At 44.1% G+C, this 17,908-nt stretch overlaps 1 protein-coding gene across 4 annotated transcripts in view; it reads left to right on the top strand.

Annotated features, from left to right (window-relative positions):
- The window catches only part of NEGR1 (neuronal growth regulator 1), a 429,891-nt gene that overhangs the window by 323,025 nt on the left and 88,958 nt on the right, over positions 1-17,908 (top strand). For all 4 annotated transcript variants that reach the window (XM_018576884.1, XM_018576882.1, XM_018576883.1 and 1 more), the window contains exons 5-6: positions 7,062-7,182; positions 11,405-11,556. In XM_018576884.1, coding sequence (XP_018432386.1) covers positions 7,062-7,182; positions 11,405-11,556 — 273 coding nt within the window. The remainder of the gene's footprint in view (positions 1-7,061; positions 7,183-11,404; positions 11,557-17,908) is intronic.

The following is a 17,908-nucleotide window of genomic DNA, read 5'->3' as shown; positions in this document are numbered from 1 at the left end:
GCCAGGTTCTTTTCCCATCAGGAAGCCGGGCAGCCAAGCTATGACCCACCACCTGGCTTTCTGATTGGCTGGGAAGCTGGATTAACGTGTTGCTAGGCAGCCTGGCTTCCTAACCAACCAGGAAGCCGGGCGGCATGTCATGACCCACCTCCCAGCTTCCTGATTGGGGAAGCCAGGCTGCTTAGCAACAAGAGAAGCCGGCTTCCTAGTCAGTCCGGACGCCCGGAGGAGGGTTGTGATGTGCCCACCGGCTTCCTGATTGGCTAGGAAGCCAGCTTCACTTGTTGCTTGGCAGCCTGGCTTCTTGATCTATCAAGAAGCAGGGCGGCACCTCATAACCCCGGCTTCAAGATCGGTCAGGAAGCCAGGCACCCTCAGGAAGTAAAGCTGGTGTTCTTTCGATAGAACACCAGCTTCCCAGGTAATAAGGAAGCCGGGTGGCAGGTCATGATACACCGCCCGACTTCCTGATAATCGGGACACACGGCACCGGTATCGGTAGTCCGTAGAAAAAATCTACCTATCCTATATCTTTTTATTTCTTTCTGTGGGAAATTATATCTTTCTCACTTTCTTTCCATTTAATCAATAACAATAATAGCTATGTTTTTTCCTGATAGAGAGAACAAAGTATCTACCTTATATATATTTTTATACCAATCGTCGAGCCATGATTTGCAAATTCCCAGAATATAACCTCCCCCCACCCTGGTGGCTGCAGAACACCGACAACTCATTGTTCTAGTCATTAATTACCGTGATTTGCAGAGTTAGCTCCTACTTATAGTAATTCAAGGGCAATATAACTCAAATCAATCAATTACTGGCTAAGGAAAAACCATCAAGTCTAATATATCACGCTGCGTTTCGTAAGTCCTGTAGGTCTAAAATTATATCTGCATTATCTTTGTGTGACGGGAGAACTCTGCTCCAAGCTTCGTATTTCATCGCCAGTGGTCCAAACAGTAAATTAAAGATTCTTTCCGAGGAAAAAAAAGAGATAGAAAAAGCAGAGACAGGAGTTTAAAATAGGAACTTCTTCTTCCTGTATGTGTGTCATTAGCTGATCTGGCTCATTAATCATTCCGGGTTGAATCCATTCACACCCTAAGTAAGCAGTAAAATACAACCATTAGGGGCTTATTTACAGTGATATTAAAGTCTAAATGTTTTAATTGTTTTCAAATGCGGATGAAATCACTTACAATGATTATTATTATTATTATTATACAGGATTTATATGGCGCCAACAGTTTGCGCAGTGCTTTACAATATAAGGAAGACATTACAATCACAATAGAAATCAAGACAAGCTGGTAAGGAGAGCCCCACCCGTGAGGGCTTACAATCTAAAAGGGAGGGGCCAGTGATACATGAGGAGGTAGCTGTGTGGGGATGAATTGTTTGAGAATGTGATGGTTCAGTGGTTAGGTTGAGGTGGGATAGGCTTCCCTGAAGAGATGAGTCTTAAGGGATCGCCTAAAGGCAGTCAGGGTAGGAGACAGACGGACAGGTTTGGGTAAAGGGTTCCAGAGGATGGGAGAGACTCTAGTGAAGTCCTGGAGGTGAGCATGGGAGGAGTTGACAAGGGAGCTGGAAAGCAGGAGGTCTTTGGAAGAGCGGAGGGGACGGTTGGAGTGATACTTTGAGATAAGGTTTGAGATATACAATGGATGCTGTTCCCTGATGGATAAAAGTTTTAACTTTCTGCAAAATCAGCTGGTCCCCTGAGCACTGGTCCTAATATCCTGTTTTAGGATGGCTCCTTTCCCATGCAGGGACCTGCGGAGCCACCCTTGTGTGTGCTAATAAGCTGTGTGTGTCTCCACAAACACACAGGCACAGCAAGGCTGGACATTCTCCTCCTTCTACTCTTCCCAATGCTAGTAGATATACATGTGCTGCTTGGGATCTTGGACAGGAAGTTCAGGGAAGGCCGAGCTGAGAGACTTAGAGCTGAAACATGATGACTGTAAGTGCTTTAATTAAATACTTTGTTGGTGATGGTAGATTTGTTTGATTTGGATGCGTTATTGATAAAAAGTTTCAGGATTTAATACTACTTTAATAGGGCAGGCCAAAGTGCGCTATCCCAGAGCAACCAAACAGAGTTCATACAGCAAACTGAAATCTTATTGGTTGATTCAAGTTAGTCCACTTTCTGCTGTGCTTTGTTAAAGGGAAACTATAAGATTTTTGGGTAAATGTTATGTTATCATTACTTCCTAGGTGACCCTAATAAAGCACTTAAAGTGACATTAAACCCTCAGATTTTTTAACATAAAACCATACTGTAATGTGCGCCTTACTGTAGTCCATGGTAGTTTCCCTTCTCTTTGCTGCTCTTCCTTTTAAATCTGTATCTCTTCTCATGCTGGGGCAGAACTTCCCTTTGCAGCTAAGTGCCTCTTCCTGTAGTGTTGGCTCAGGTTGTGAACCTGCACACAGACACCAAGTATCCATTTCAGAGACAAGGCAGTCTGCTGCAAAGGGAAGTTCTCCCCCAGCATGAGAAGACATGAGGATTTAAAAGGAAGAGCAGCAAAGAGAAGGGAAACAACCATGGATTACAGTAAGGCGCACATTACAGTATTGTTTTATGTTAAAAAATCTGAGGGTTTAATGTCACTTTAACTGATCCTGCTCCCTTGGCAGTCAGAGCTCACCTCTTTCCCTCTGCTGAGGCTGGTGGAATGCCTCCCCCTCTCCGGCATCTGCTTGTCTAATACAGGTCTATGGAACCTGGTTTAGACATAATGGCTTCAGCTGTCTCTTTAGGGGTCAAGAGGCTGAGGAGTGTGGCTCAGGTAGGTAAAATAGCTTTTTCCTGTCCCCTAGTCACAAACATGCACTTAACCCTTATGGTCCATGGGTAGCCCCATTGCAAGGGTAGTTTTTTGGGGGGGTTTAAATTGTATTACCAATTAACTGCTTTCTTCTTATCTTAACTGTAGTTACTTTGACTCTTCAGAGTGATAGTCAGGGTCAAAAAGTTACCTGAAGCCTTACAATGGCCACCCTGTCAATTGCCTGACTTCACACGATGTATTCCAGCTCCGGAGTGTGCACAGATATATAATGAAAGTTCAGTTCTAGCCAAAAGCTTTGGTATAATTATAATAATGTTAAACTCATTATTTAAGCGTCTGAACCCGTTTGTGGCTTGTTTTCTTTAAGTGTTCTACCTCGCCAAGAAATGTATCTGATTCCCCTTAGGAAATCCTCGTAGTTGGAAAGCAAGAGTGCCCAGGACTGCAGGGATTCTGGATTTCATGTTGTCACTCACAATATTGTATGTGAGGGGTAGTACAGTGGTGTGGTGGTTAGCACTTCTGCCTTGCAGCACTGGGGGTCCCTGGTACATATTTTAGTCAAGACCCTATGTGCAAGGAGTTTGCATGTTCTCCCTGTGCTTGCAGGTACTCTGGTTTCCTGCCACACTCCAAAGACATGCTGGAAGGTTGATTGCTCCTGTCTAGCCCTCTCGGCTCTGTATGTATCTATGTGAGATAGGGACCTTAGATTGTAAGCTTTTAGAGGGCAGGGACTGATGTGAATGTGCTGTATGTAAATGGTTGCCGCTATATAAATGCCTCTAATAAAAAATAAATAATGTCAGGGGTAGGCAACCTCAGCACACCAGCTGTTGTGGAACTACAGGTCCCATGAGGCGTTGCAAGACTCTGACAGGCACAGGCATAACTCCCAGTGGCAGAGGTATGATGGAATTTGGAGCGCTGAGGTTGCCTACCCCTGCTGTACGTTGTGTTTTTCCATTATGTCAATGGGTGTATAAGCTGAACGCAAGCACTTCATGGAGATGTAGAGTTGAGGGATCTGGATTTCCCTTCTGATATATTTTCTATTCCTGATTTACAGGCAAAGCATGGCAAACTAAACTGTAATGGGATATTTAGCTTTAATAATATCTTTAATATCTGATGTTGCCTTACTGAGGAGAATAAATGGGGCAGAGCTAATTGGAATCAAGCAGCCCAAAGCTGGAGATAACAGTAACAAATAGAGTCTATGGCTCATCTTCTATCTCAGTAATGCTTTCTATGCATGGCATTAGTTACAGGATGATATGTGTAACATCTCCCCTTACCATGGATGGCATGGATTTAAAGGGGAAGGAATGGTGGGTGCATTTATCTGCTTATTAAAATCTCCAGGACACTGGCACGGAGATCTCTTTTCATCAACTCCCTGACCTCACCATCTGCCAATAATGTGGCTTTATTCTTGGTACAAGAAAAACCTTTTGTGTGCAGTTATCTGACAAAAGAAGCAAGTCAGTCACTTAAGTTAAAGTGACATTAAACCCTCAGATTTTTTAACATAAAACAATACTGTAATGTGCGCCTTACTGTAATCCATGGTAGTTTCCCTTCTCTTTGCTGCTCTTCCTTTTAAATCTGTATCTCTTCTCATGCTGGGGCAGAACTTCCCTTTGCAGCTAAGTGCCTCTTCCTGTAGTGTTGGCTCAGGTTGTGAACCTGCACACAGACACCAAGTATCCATTGGAAGCATAACAAGGAGCCAATGCCTTATGCTCTAGTGCAAGGAACATGCTGTTAGGAAGAGAGAGCAGAGTGACAGGAGATTAACTCATCAGTTTGCTCCTTTTGCAGCAGAGAAAACTGAGACCTTCCACCTAGACAGAGCTGTGCTGTGTAAATCTCAGAACTGTATGGGCAAAAATACAAATCATGTAGGTAAGCAACTCCCTTAGTCCCCATTCACACCTGAGCATTCTGCGAACACACAGCATTCACGAAATGCGTCAAAAATGCAAAACGTGCTTGCTGTGCCCTTACCAGTAATAGGGATGCATGGCAAACACATGAACAAAACCAATACGAATGTGATTTGCATTCCTGGTACACCTAGGTGTGAATGGGGGCTAATATGTATGCCGATAGGAGGAGAACAGAGAAATAAGCTCATCGTTGTGCTGCTTCTCCTTTGACTGTTCAGTCACAGGCTGGAAGGGTAGAGGGGTCCAGGATCGCCTGGGCTCAGAGGAAATAGGTTGAATGATGCTGGCCATCAGACTGAGGACATCTAGTGGCAGAAAAAAGTACTGCGGGGGGCATTTTTTGGTTAAAAAGTGAAATATTGCAGCAAATCTGATTTTGTTATTTCATTTATATCTTATTTATTTTAACAAATACATTATTTATTATTTTAATGTTTTAAATGGCTAATAATGTGCACCTTGTTATTTTTGACTAGAGTTCTGCTTTTAACAAAGACTTTTTTTTAAATAAACTGTTTTATGCTATACAGTATATATAAATATATTTTTTTTGGGGGGGGGTAAGCGTTTAATAAAGAGGATAATTCAGCTCCGTAACCAACCCTCAGAATTACCTGTAGTTAATACGATTCATTGGGATGCAAAAAAGCATTAAAAAGTTTGTTTAATCATATTATGCGGATAATCAACAAAGGTAAATTGGTCGTCTCCTACTACGGGCAGCCCGGTGTAGAAGTTAATACATTCAGCTCATATTCATTATGCACACGCTAGTTATAATAATTTACTGTCCATTGCAAAGCTTTATAAGCATTGTAATTAAATATAAAATGCACATTAGAATTATAATGAGTAATTAGGGCGACATAACTAATATGCACAAAAGTCCCAAAGCTCATTAAAATGTTAAAAGACAATAAAAAAAAAAACCATCCTTGCAATATTATTTTGCATGCTGTCTGTAACTGAATGCCATCGCACCTAGCAGCGTATTCCTGGCCGCTTTGACATTTATAAATTGAATGCAGAATGTGTGCGAGGATATTGGACCCAGCAGACGCGGCGGGTGAATCTTGATTGACGTTAAATGGGGTTTCCCGGCAGCTTTGTGTTTTGTTTTTGTGATGGAAGCTTTCAAAAGAATTGGGTAATGTTAAAGTACTCCGCTGAACTTTCAGTTTATTGAGGGCTAAATAGGTTCCAGGTGCAGCAAAACAGAAATGCCTGTTCCCTGCAAGCTGCTATAGAGAATTGCCTTTTCTTTTCTGTGCAGAAGCAGTGGTCTCTCTGTAGAGGTCTGACACACTGCTGCTGAATGGGAATTCCCAGAAGGGGGTATTATGGACTTCTTCACTAGCAGGGGGGTATGTTGGACTTCTGCACGAATATATACACTATATTGCCAAAAGTATTGGGACACCCCTCCAAAACATTGGATTCAAGTGTTCTGTGAAATTTGCTTGTTACTAAATATTCCACGGTCACCTGTTGGTGGTATTATAACAAAGTGGAAGCAACTGGGAACAACAGCAACTCAGCCACGAAGTGGTAGGCCACATAAAATGACAGAGCGGGGTGAGCGTATCCTGAAGTGTGCAGAGAGCACACTGTGCGTAGAGAGCTTCATGGAATGGGTTTCCATGCCCGAACAGCTGCATCCAAGCCTTACATCACCAAGTGCAATGCAAAGCGTGGGATGCCGTGGTGTAAAGCACGCCGACACTGGACTCTAGAGACGTGGAGACGTGTTCTCTGGAGTGACGAATCACGCTTCTCTGTCTGGCAATCCGATGGACGTGTCTGGGTTTGGCGGTTGCCAGGAGAACGGTACTTGCCTGACTGCATTGTGCCAAGTGTAAAGTTTGGTGGAGGGGGGATTATGGTGTGGGGTTGTTTTTCAGGGGTTGGGCTTGGCCCCTTAGTTCCACTGAAGGGAACTCTTAAGACATCAACATACCAAGACATTTTGGTCATTTTCATGCTCCCAACTTTGTGGGAAGAGTTTGGGGATGGCTCCTTCCTGTTCCAACATGACTGTGCACCTGTGCATAAAGCAAGGTCCATTAAGACATGGATGGGGGAGTTAGGGGTGAAGGAACTTGACTGGCCTGCATAGAGTCCTGACCTCAACCCGATAGAACACCCTTGAAATGAATTATAGCGGGTGCTGCGAGCCAGGCCTTCTCGTCCAACATCAGCACCTGATCTCACAAATGCGCTTCTAGAAGAATGGTCAAACATTCCCATAGACACACTCCTAAACCTTGTGGACTAAATTTTTCCTCTTTTCTCTTTCCAGTCGCACCCACGATCCTGGAAATCACGCCGTCGGGGGTTTCCTTGGGAAAAACCGGATTAATCAGATGCGAAACAGCAGCCGTCCCATCGCCAACATTCGAGTGGTACAAGGGCGACAGAAAGTATGAAGATTTTTGTTATGCTTTTTCTTTTTTTTTTAGCATCATATAATGCATGAAACAATGTACTCCCTTTTCTTCTATTCTTTTATTGAAACCCAACTCCAGCCAAAACTTGGCTAAGCTTGGTCTAGCTAAACTGATATCTTATTTTTTAGCTTTGGATATAGTGGGGCTGTTGTCAGATTTTAAATGCTATCCTTGTCCCCTTTGGGGAGATTTCCACTTACTTGATGTCCTGCCTGACAATTTTATTTTTATTTTTGTCCAAGCACTTACAGTCATCATGTTTCCAAATAGCTCAAACTCTCTCAACTCTGCTTCCCTGAACTTCCTGTCCAGTACAAGATCACAAGGGACAGAGCAGTCTCCAGCAGCTGTCTATCTAGTTTGAAAAAGGGAAGACAGAGGAGCAGGGAAGTGGAGTTTGTGTTTGTGGAGACACACACAGCCTACTAGCACACACAAGGGTGGCTCCATTGGACCCTGGTACAAACAGAAGCTGCACTCCATAGATCTAACTTGATTCCACACTTTATTACTGTGCAAATAACAGATACACCATACAAAAGCTCACGCGTTTCACCTACCAAGGCTTAATCCTAGAGATCCATTGTACCCTGCAAGGGAATTGAGCCACCCTAAAACAGGATATCAGGGCCAGTGCTCAGGGGACCAGCTGATTCTGCAAGAAGCTGAAACTTTTAAATATCAAGGAGTAGCTTTCATTGTAAGTGATTTCATCAGCAGTGGAAACAGCTTGAGAACCTTTTGATCATTTTAAGCAATGGAGGGGCCGAGGAGAAGGGGGCACCATTGTTGGGCTGTGCTTGGAGCATCAATTGCCTTTAATCTGGCCCTAAAGCACAGACATTTCCCAACACTTCTAATACTCATTCACATTATCACTGAGCAGGCCCCTCTGAAATTCCCTAATTATTCAATCAATACTTGAAAGCATGGCACTGCGTGAACAATCGGAACATACACAGTCACCCTTTGTAACTGCTTTGCAAGGGAGCCTCTAAACTTGATTAATGGAAAGTCAAAGCACTCTATATTTTAAATGGCATAACACCATGGAAGTGGAGTGAAGAGGCTTGATATATTGCAGGCACACCATCTTATTTAAGAGTAAGAAAAGCCTAAGGTTACAACTTATTGTCTGACTTTGCAAAGAGCTCTTAAACCCCCAGAGTGAAACAAAGGTTTATTACTTATTAGTGTCCTTGCTACAGTAAAGTGGTGATTTAATATACTGTATAGTGTTCTATATAATATAAATCCAGACAGTACTTGGCACCACATTGCGGCATAAATGATCCCGTTTACGTTTTGACTCTTATATATGATCATAAATGGATGTGTCAGTTTGACAGAAGGCAGTTTGTGGGCTAAGGTGATAAAAGGTGCTATAGGCAACAACTCCACTCTATCTTGTGATCTGCAATGTCATGCAAGTATGGCTTGACCTCTGTTTTTTTTTTTTTTTTTTTAATGCATTGTTTTTTTTATTAGGAGTTTTAATTAGAAACAAAATAGTAGAGAAGATGGACTGTTGCAATGGTGTGGGGGTGCAGGCTGCACTGGGTGACACCATCATAGGGGATAAAAGTCAGACACTCGGTCATGGACCGGGTGACACCATCATAGGTGGTAAAGGTCAGGCACTTGGTCATGGACCGGGTGACACCATCATAGGTGGTAAAAGTCAGGCACTCCGTCATGGACCGGGTGACACCATCATAGGTGGTAAAAGTCAGGCACTCCGTCATGGACCGGGTGACACCATCATAGGTGGTAAAAGTCAGGTACTCAGTCATGGACCGGGTGACACCCTTTTAGGTGCTAAAAGTCAGGTACTCGGTCATGGACCGGTGACACCATCATAGGTGGGAAAAAACATGCACTCGGTCACGGACCGGGTGACACCATCATAGGTGGTGAAAGTCAGGCACTCGGTCATGGACCAGCTGCACGAGAGAGCAGGGGACCCGACAACATACCTTATCCCGCCGGAAGAACGACCGGCGTTCATCACCAAGATGGCCATCGGCAGTGAAGTGCATGTAACATCATTATATTCTTGCGTAATGACGTCGCACGTAATGTAATGCCATATATGCGATCACCAAGATGGCCACCGGCAGTGAAGTGCATGTGATATCATTATGTATGTGCGTAATGACGTCATGCGTAATGTAATGACATATACGCGTCAGGTGACACCCGGTGGCCGTACCGGTGACACCCAGCCTGGTGATGCCCTGCACTATTGTACTGGTACAATGAATATTGGCAGCTTTATGTACCAGCATGGAACACCATGGAATATATACAGTAGTATGGGCACACAGCTGTAAGACTAGCGTTACTCCTCTTCCCAACCCAAGTTTCACAGAATACATCCTCCTCAGAAGATCACAGTTTGCTTGTATTAGAATCCTCTCATTTCCTTTAAGTAGATCTAAACTCAATCATGGACACTTCATGTTAGCTTTAAAAGGTATCTATGGTCAAAAACTAAAAATAAATCTATATTTCTATATTGAATTCCCATAGGGTCTGTCCCACTCCTAATAACCATATCCATATAGAAGTCGGTAAACGTATCGAAGATGTCCATAGGATGTACTGTCCTGATGCAGTGACACCATTTCACTCAGCCCTATGCACTTTCATGTGTCACCACACATTAACTAAGACCACAATGTAACTGCATCATTGCTTGCTGGAAGCAATGCATGATAGGCTATGTAGTATTGAGAAATCGAGATTGCATCACATCATGCATCAGGGAAAGTATGTATTCCTGTTACAATGCTGATGTTATAACAGGATAGTGTATGCTGTGACTTAAGAACTCCTTTTACATCTCAATAAACTTTCAACAGTTTTTTATGTTTCTATATCTGCATATTTCATTCTAAGAATACCTATTGATCCTGCTGCGAAAGTCCTTGTTCATGCACTTCCTGTTTTAGGGTAACAACTGTCTCACCCTATACAGCGTTATCTCCCTGTTAAATGCACTACTGATGGAGACAACCAGCAGGCCCCTCACGCACATTGCACAGGCATGGTCCACTGTTGTCACCATCAGGAAGCCAGTCCAGAGCAATATTGTGCAACCAACACTGGAGCGAGTGCATGTAGAGCAGCCTTTCTCAACTAGGGTGCCATGGTAGTGCCTTCTGGCCTCCCCGGGGGTGTCTCAAAATTTTGTGGTAGTAGGACTGTGATGCTGAAAGAGCCTGGAGGAGATCCAGCAGCACTGAGATAGATAAGAGGGTGAAAGAAAATGTAAAAACAGGATTTTATAAAAAATAGACCCATGGCACTTTATGATACACAGGGTTTTAGCAAACTAAGCATCACCCAGCTATAATTTAGAATTAATTTAATGTAGATATTAACTTTAACTGAATGTCATTGTTTGCTTAAAAAACTTTGCATCATAAACAATGGACTTTTTAAATGAAATACTTGTTTTTATCTCTTTTTTTCATCCTTTGTTACATCTCAGTGCTGCTGACCACCTGCTGCCTCTTTACAGTCACTTGCTGTCTATATGCACTCCAGCAATTGCTGCATGCCATTTCTTAGGTTGGGTTTACTGACAACAGTGGACCATGCCTCAGTACAGTAATGTGTATTGAAATGTACTTTCCATCAGAAGCCAGGGTAACAGGCTGACAATACAGAGGCGCAGGGAGGAGCATTGTTACCCTATAACAGGAAGAGTATGATTGATCCTTCATTGTAGGATGATCAGGTATTATTTTAATGAAAACTGGAAACAGAAACATATGGAAAATGGCTTGAAATGAGAGTCCCATGTAAAAGCTTATATGAGATTTTAGTGATCGAGTTTACACAATAGAAACACCAGAACAAGGGGCGTTGCTAGACCCAGGCACCCAGGCCATGTGCCCCAGGTCTTCTACTGGTTGCCTTGGGTCTTCACAGCTTCCATGTTGTCATCTGTCAGCCAAGGGCCAAAGCCTTAATGTCTCAGTTCTGAGGGAATGCAGTAGGGAAGGAGAAATAGACCAATGAAAGAGAAGCGAGGTAAGGTATAGCCTTTCAGAAAGGGTGCCCTGGGGTGCTCCAGCTCTTTAAGACCCTAGCAAGACCCCTTCCCAGAACATAATACAGCCAGCGCAATAACAAGTTTGTCTTTCATAGGACTTCACTAATGTACACTTTTGTTTTCCCTTGCTAGACTGACAAATGGGCAGAAAGGCATCCTCATAAAGAACTACAGCACCAGATCGATCCTTCACGTCTCCAACGTAACAGAAGAACATTTTGGCAACTATACTTGTGTAGCGGTAAACAAGCTGGGTACCAGCAATGCCAGCCTGCCACTGAACCGTAAGTAGCAAGCTACAGCACGTAATTATATATTGTTATCGTGGTCTGTGGAGTGATGGTTCAGTCTTGGAGTAAATCATGGTGGGGCAGTGCAGTTTATTAGTGTTCCTGAACATGAACCAGACAGCGGTTGTCTCATTGGGGACGGTAGGTGGTGGAAGACCTGCCAATCTTCAGTGCAGTAGAGTAACTACCATATAGCTCACACTAGTAAAATGCTGTTAAAACCTCCAGTAGCATTTCTTGTAAAAGGTTGAATGCCAGAATTTGTGTATGGGACTGTGCAGAAGGTAAAGTAAAAATGTCTATTATATGGTATAAAACCAGACAAGGTAAGAACCCAACCAGACATGTTTTCGTGAAGTGAATTAAAAGGAACCAAAAAGCCATCACTTAATCAGTGTGAAGCCTTTGTAGTAAAACAAATGGTATCTGCATGACTCAAGTCCATTACAAATTCAATACATAATTGGTAGGGATGCACTGATGCTAGTAATACTCCCGATGCTTATTCTGATAGTGGAACTTTTGGTATCAGGAAGCTGGGCGGCAGGTCATTACCCGTTGCCGGCTTCCTGGTTGGCTGGGAAGCCGGCCCCATGCTCCCTCGACACTTGGTGACCAATGAGGAAACCGGGCAGCGTATAATGACTCCCCACCCAGCTTCCTTAATGTGACTCGCCACCCAGCTTCCTTAATGGGACTTCCGGTATTGGTATTCAGTATCGGCGAGTACCTAAAAAGAATATCGGTACTCGTATTCGATACTGAAAAAACTGTATTGTTGCATCCGTAATAATTGGCTTATACCCCTCTTTAGGACAATGGATAATTCTTTTTTTTGCTCCTGGGGTCAACTGTACATCTAGATAAGGGGGTTTACAGGGTACTTTTTGGTTCCTTCATGTCCACCTCATCAGAGCCTGTGTAAGTGGCCAGCGTTTCTCAACCTTTTTTTAGTCACGGCACCCTTTAAATGTAAACAAAATCTCTAGGCGCCCCAGTGTCATAGCTTTTAAGGTGGACCCCACACACAAAAAAGTGGGTTTACCCTTCACATTACAGTGTTCTCTTCAAATCAAGATCCCCCCTTCCTATCAAAGTCACCCTTTTACATCAGAAGCCCCTTTTTCATATTAGAGTCTCACCCTTTTACATCAGAGTTCCCCTTGACATCAAGAGCCTCCTCTACATCAAGAGCCACCTTTACATCAGTCTTCATTTCCCCTTTCACATCACAGCCCTACAACCACAACATTTTGGGGCACCTCTAAAGAAGTTAGAAGGCACACCAGGGTGCAAAGGCACCCTGGTTGAGAAAGGCTGAAGTATACCATTGTGTCAATCTTAAAGCCCTACTCCATACAAGCCATAGTGTCTGTATACTGCTCTGATGATGGCCAGCCTAAACAGCTGTTTGCACTCTGGAATAAGTGCCTCTCTAATATTAGACTGCATCTGTATTATAAACCAGTGGTTGTGGATGCACAGTTAGCCCCAGGGGCAAATAAGGAATGCTTTTTATGGCTCTGTTCACTATCGTAAATGCAATATGTTATTTTAATTTGTGATGGGAGTGAGTCATGCAGCTACTTTCTGCTATTACATGCTGATCCACTCATTTAGCATCCTGCATTGTATGTGTGTGTGTCTACAGAAGCCAAAGGAGTTTAGGAGACTGCAACGAGCAGAACCATGCAGACCAAACAGAAATGAATCAGGATTAGTGTACCTGAACCCTACGTGTGGGTCACTTCTGAATGCTTTTTGTTTATTACTCATTCTAAATGCCTGTGAAGTCTACTCGGCACCTTCCTTATGGAGTTCAGCAAACCCTCCCTGCTGTTCTGCCTGGCCTAATTCAATTTACAGTGAACAAAACTCAGACAGACCTAGACTAAACCAAACATTACTTTGTGCACAGAAGGGTTCCGTCCATGCTTCCATGTGACATTTATTTTTTTCTGTAACTTGATAATAGTTATTTTATGGTACAGTATTACATAGTATATTGGGTTGTGTTTTTTTATAGATAGAAAGGGAGATAAAGCATTTATATGTTTCGTACAGTTCTCTTCCAAAAACAAAAAGAGACTGTATTTATATTTGCTATAACTAGCTGTAGTTGCGTCTCCCAACAGTTCCTATGCTGGATTGTAACAGGAAATGCCAGGTTTCGTAATATGGCCATCTGGATTGGAGGAGGAAAAAGACTTCAATTGATATTTTGTTTTTTGTTTTTTTGTTTCAAAGTTTTTATTAACTTTTCAGCGGCATATAGGATACAAGACACAATGATCAACAGTGAGATGTATACATACATATCATAGAAACATGGAACCGATGATTTTTGACCAATGGCACGAACTTGCGGGACAATGGTCACCAGGTTTTGCAGGATAACATCTTGTCGGGGTGGGCTTGGGACTACCCGGATGATATTTTGGATTTTTAGAGTAAAACGATGTCCTATTAATAAAAAAAAACGAAAAAAAAGAAGTGCATCAACACTTGCACTTTAATCTTGCACAGAGTGGCAACAATGCTGTACTGCTCTTGAATTCAGAGCAGAGTTGCCAGTGGCATGTAGGCTGGGCCTGTTTGTACTACAGTAGCATGAGATGTTGCGGAGGCTGTGGATATCAGCATTGTCACTGCTGATTCACATGTCTGTAGCTTATCAATCAGCACCTTACCGCACGTAGCCCCGTCCACTGTTTTCTGGATTACCAGCACTATCTCTGATGCTAAAAATCCTCCCACAGTGTACTGCAGTGTCTGGGAGGGGAAGCGTGTGAACACAAAGCAGGATTTGGCTCAGCTAGGGAAGATAAAGAAATATGTGTGTTTACGTTATGAGGCATGATGTACATTACCTAAAAACTTGATTTGGTACTTGTTTGGACTGTCTTACAGGAGCCTTTAATTAATGACGGGGTATATTTGTATGTGGCATAGGTACTGTTCCTTCAAAAATTAAGATTATCCTTATTGGTTGTTCAGTGTTGCTCAGAATGTGGACCAACCAGCATTTCCTGAAGGACCCCATTCTGGTGGATACTGTATTTGCTGATCTATGGTCAGGGCCGGACTTACTCTCTCTGCTGCCCCAAGGCCAGGTTCCTTATGGTACTGATATCTAATAAATAAAAAAAAAAGATTGAGCCTAGCTTGGGAGGGTATAAGACTTTTTTTTTCCATTTTACATAGCCAATACCTTTTTTAATTATGCCAAATATCACATTGACCATGTGACTTCTGGCCACCAGAAGGCTCGTGGGTGTTTCCTTTCATTAGACATGAAAGTTGTTTATAGTCACACCAACTCTGTCTGATAGACCGGCAGTGAGATAGGATCAGCAAGCAGGAAGCAAAGCCTGTATATATAATGAGCAAAAGGTGTGAGACTGTGTGTGAAATCCCCTTTATTCCGGAATCTCAGCAAGGAAAAGCCCACTACTACTTCTGCTCTAAATATCACCAGTGCTTGTCATGTGACCGAACCTATCCCAGCACCACAGATTCTAGTAAGGTCACGGTGAGGTGATAACTTGACATTTATACATGCAAATATTCCTTGATGGATGGCGCGCTCATTGCTCTGTATGTTTGTCTTTCATATCAGTCTTGCATACTAATTTGTATTTCAGCTAATCTCTATGCACGGAATTAGCCTTTAAACTGTGACTTTTATGTGTGATATTGAAACTCCGCTCAGGGGAAAAAAATGTCCATTTTAAATTACTTCTTCATTTTCCAATGAGACTACCATGCACTGTTAACCATGTCAGTGCTGCAGGCTCCTGGAGTCAGGCTTACATATATAATGAGGATTGTTGATAGTGTGGCATGTCTACCACTGGGAATATTCATTTTTGATGCGTGCGGTCAGGGCAGCCATCAGGGGGGTACGGTCGATACTCATGTAAGGGGCCCGGGCAGCCTGGGGGCCCACCCGGGTCCCTTACATGACTATCGGCCAACGGTGAAGGGTGAAGAGGCGGAGGCTTGGCCTAGCAGCGCAGGGCCCCAGCATTGCCGCTCCAGCGACTTTGAGACAAGCTAGGGCCACATCAGCAAAGCTGCTCGTCTGATGTCAGACTGGCCAGAAGTGACCGCACGTTAGTGACGTGACGTCACTTCTGGCCGGTCCGGCGGCAGACGAGGCCATGTGTGCATGTAAGAGGAGCTAGAAAGGAAGGAAAGAAAGGAGGGAGGTGAGGGACGCAGCCCTGACCAGCCCACCTGAGACCCCTTCAGAGCCCACCATAGACAGTCTGAGATGGGCTGTGCAGCATATATGGTGGGCTCTGCAGGGTCACTCTCAGATGGGTCCTGTGTCCAGCGCGTCACTAAGCCCTGCGTCCAGCGCGTCACTGAGCCCGGCGTCCAGCGGCACGGTGGGGGGGGGGCCCGGCCTAAAGCCGTGTAAGGGGCCCCAAAATTTCTGATGGCTGCCCTGCGTGCGGTACTGGTCAAGGCTCAGGATACACTGTAAGTGAGGAGTGCCTAATGGCAAGACATATCATTTCTCTAGTTTTGGCTGCCAGTGGAGGACACTAGAGGGAGAATGTTGTTATAAAGCTTATATCCAGGCAGGAAGATGCTGACAAGGAAGAGCAGAATGAGCTAAGTAAAGTTCATATCAGTATGCTGCTGTTCCTTCATTGTCCAATCAACAGACTTTGAGCAGGAAGGTGACACCACTTTCTCTAGCTGAGTTAAAGTGACACTAAACTCAGGAGTTAAATCTTTAAAATACACCCAAGTACCTTAACTATTAAAGGAGAACTATGGGGTTAAGGCTTTTCCCCATAGTTCTCCTTAGGGTAACGGGAGGACACAAACTAGCGTCCTCCCGTCACCCTAGTCTCAGTATACCGCAAGCTATAGCTCGCAGTATACTGAGACGCCGCAGCTGAAGCGGATCCCGACAATTGTGCCGGGATCCGCCCAGCTGCGTGACTGACAGCTGGCTCTGCCTATCTAGAGGCAGAGCCAGCTGTACCCGCCCCCCCCCGTCCGTTCTGCCAGTCAGCGCTAACGGATCCTCTCTGCCCCTCCCCTGTCACGGCAGAGAGCCGTGACAGGATCGAGAGGTGAGCGAACGCCGGTATGTGTTCGCTCACCTCCCGATCTACTGAGCCGACCTATGACAGTCTCATTGTCACAGGTCGGCTAGAACTATGAGGTGAGTGAAAAGCACTCACCTCATAGTTCACCTTAAACAAAATGTATCTTATTTGTGTATCGGCTGTAGATCCTCAAATCATCTATGAATTGGTGCTGACACTGTCCTTCCTTCTGGAGGGGGGATACTTTGTTTCCCATGGTCCCTGTGTGTGTTGTAAAGTAGCCACCGCTCCATTCGCTTCTGTGATGGACTACAATCCCAATACAAATTAGTAAACTAAACATGAGATTGTAGTCCATCACCGGAGCGAGCTTGGATCAGTGACTACTTTACAACACACACAGGGACCATGGGAAACAAAGTATCCCCCCTCCAGAAGGAAGGACAGTGTCAGCACCAATTCATAGATGATTTGAGGATCTACAGCCGAGTTATACACAAATAAGATACATTTTTAATAGTTAAAGGAGAACTAGGAGGTGAGTGAAAATCACTCAACCTCATAGTTCGAGCAGGCGTGTGACAATTAAACGGTCACACGTCGGCTCAATAGATCGGGAAGTGAGCGAACGCATACCGTCGCTCGCTCACTTCTCGATCATCTTCTTGCAGAGAGCAGTGGCTTTCAGTCACCGCTCCCCACAGGGATTCCCCCCCTCCCCTCCCTTCTCCTCTCCGATTCTCCAGCGCTGACTGGAGGAAGGGACAGGGGAGGGGGCGGGTACAGTTGGCTCTGCCTATAGATAGGCAGAGTCAGCTGTCATTCATGCTCAACAGTATTGTCGGGATCCGTCCCGGCTGCGGCGGTCTCAGTATACTGCGAGCTGTAGATTGCGATATACTGAGCTTTGGGTCATAGGAGGATGATAGTATATGTCCTCCCATGACCCTTAAGAGAACTATGGAGAAAAACACTTACCCCATAGTTCTCTTTTAAGGTACTTGAATGCATTTTTTAAGAATTAACTCCTGAGTTTGGTATCACTTTAACTCAGATAGAGAAAGTGGTGTTGCCCTCTTGCCTGTGTAGAAATGTACGACATCACAAACATCGCTGGTTTCTTCTGGGTTGAATGACAGCCAGCATTGTTCAACCCACTTCATGTGAATCCATTACACACCCCCTGGAGGTTCTTCATCATGTTTAGGAGGAATGACCACCCACCCTCACTAAGAACGAAGAGGAAGGACTTGTGATGTTACTTGACAATAATGAAA

This window comes from Nanorana parkeri, unplaced genomic scaffold, assembly GCF_000935625.1.
Source record: "Nanorana parkeri isolate BGI_ZX_2015 unplaced genomic scaffold, ASM93562v1 scaffold79, whole genome shotgun sequence".
In the NCBI taxonomy this organism is placed as follows: Eukaryota; Metazoa; Chordata; class Amphibia; order Anura; family Dicroglossidae; genus Nanorana; species Nanorana parkeri.
This window is presented reverse-complemented; position numbering and strand designations above follow the sequence as displayed.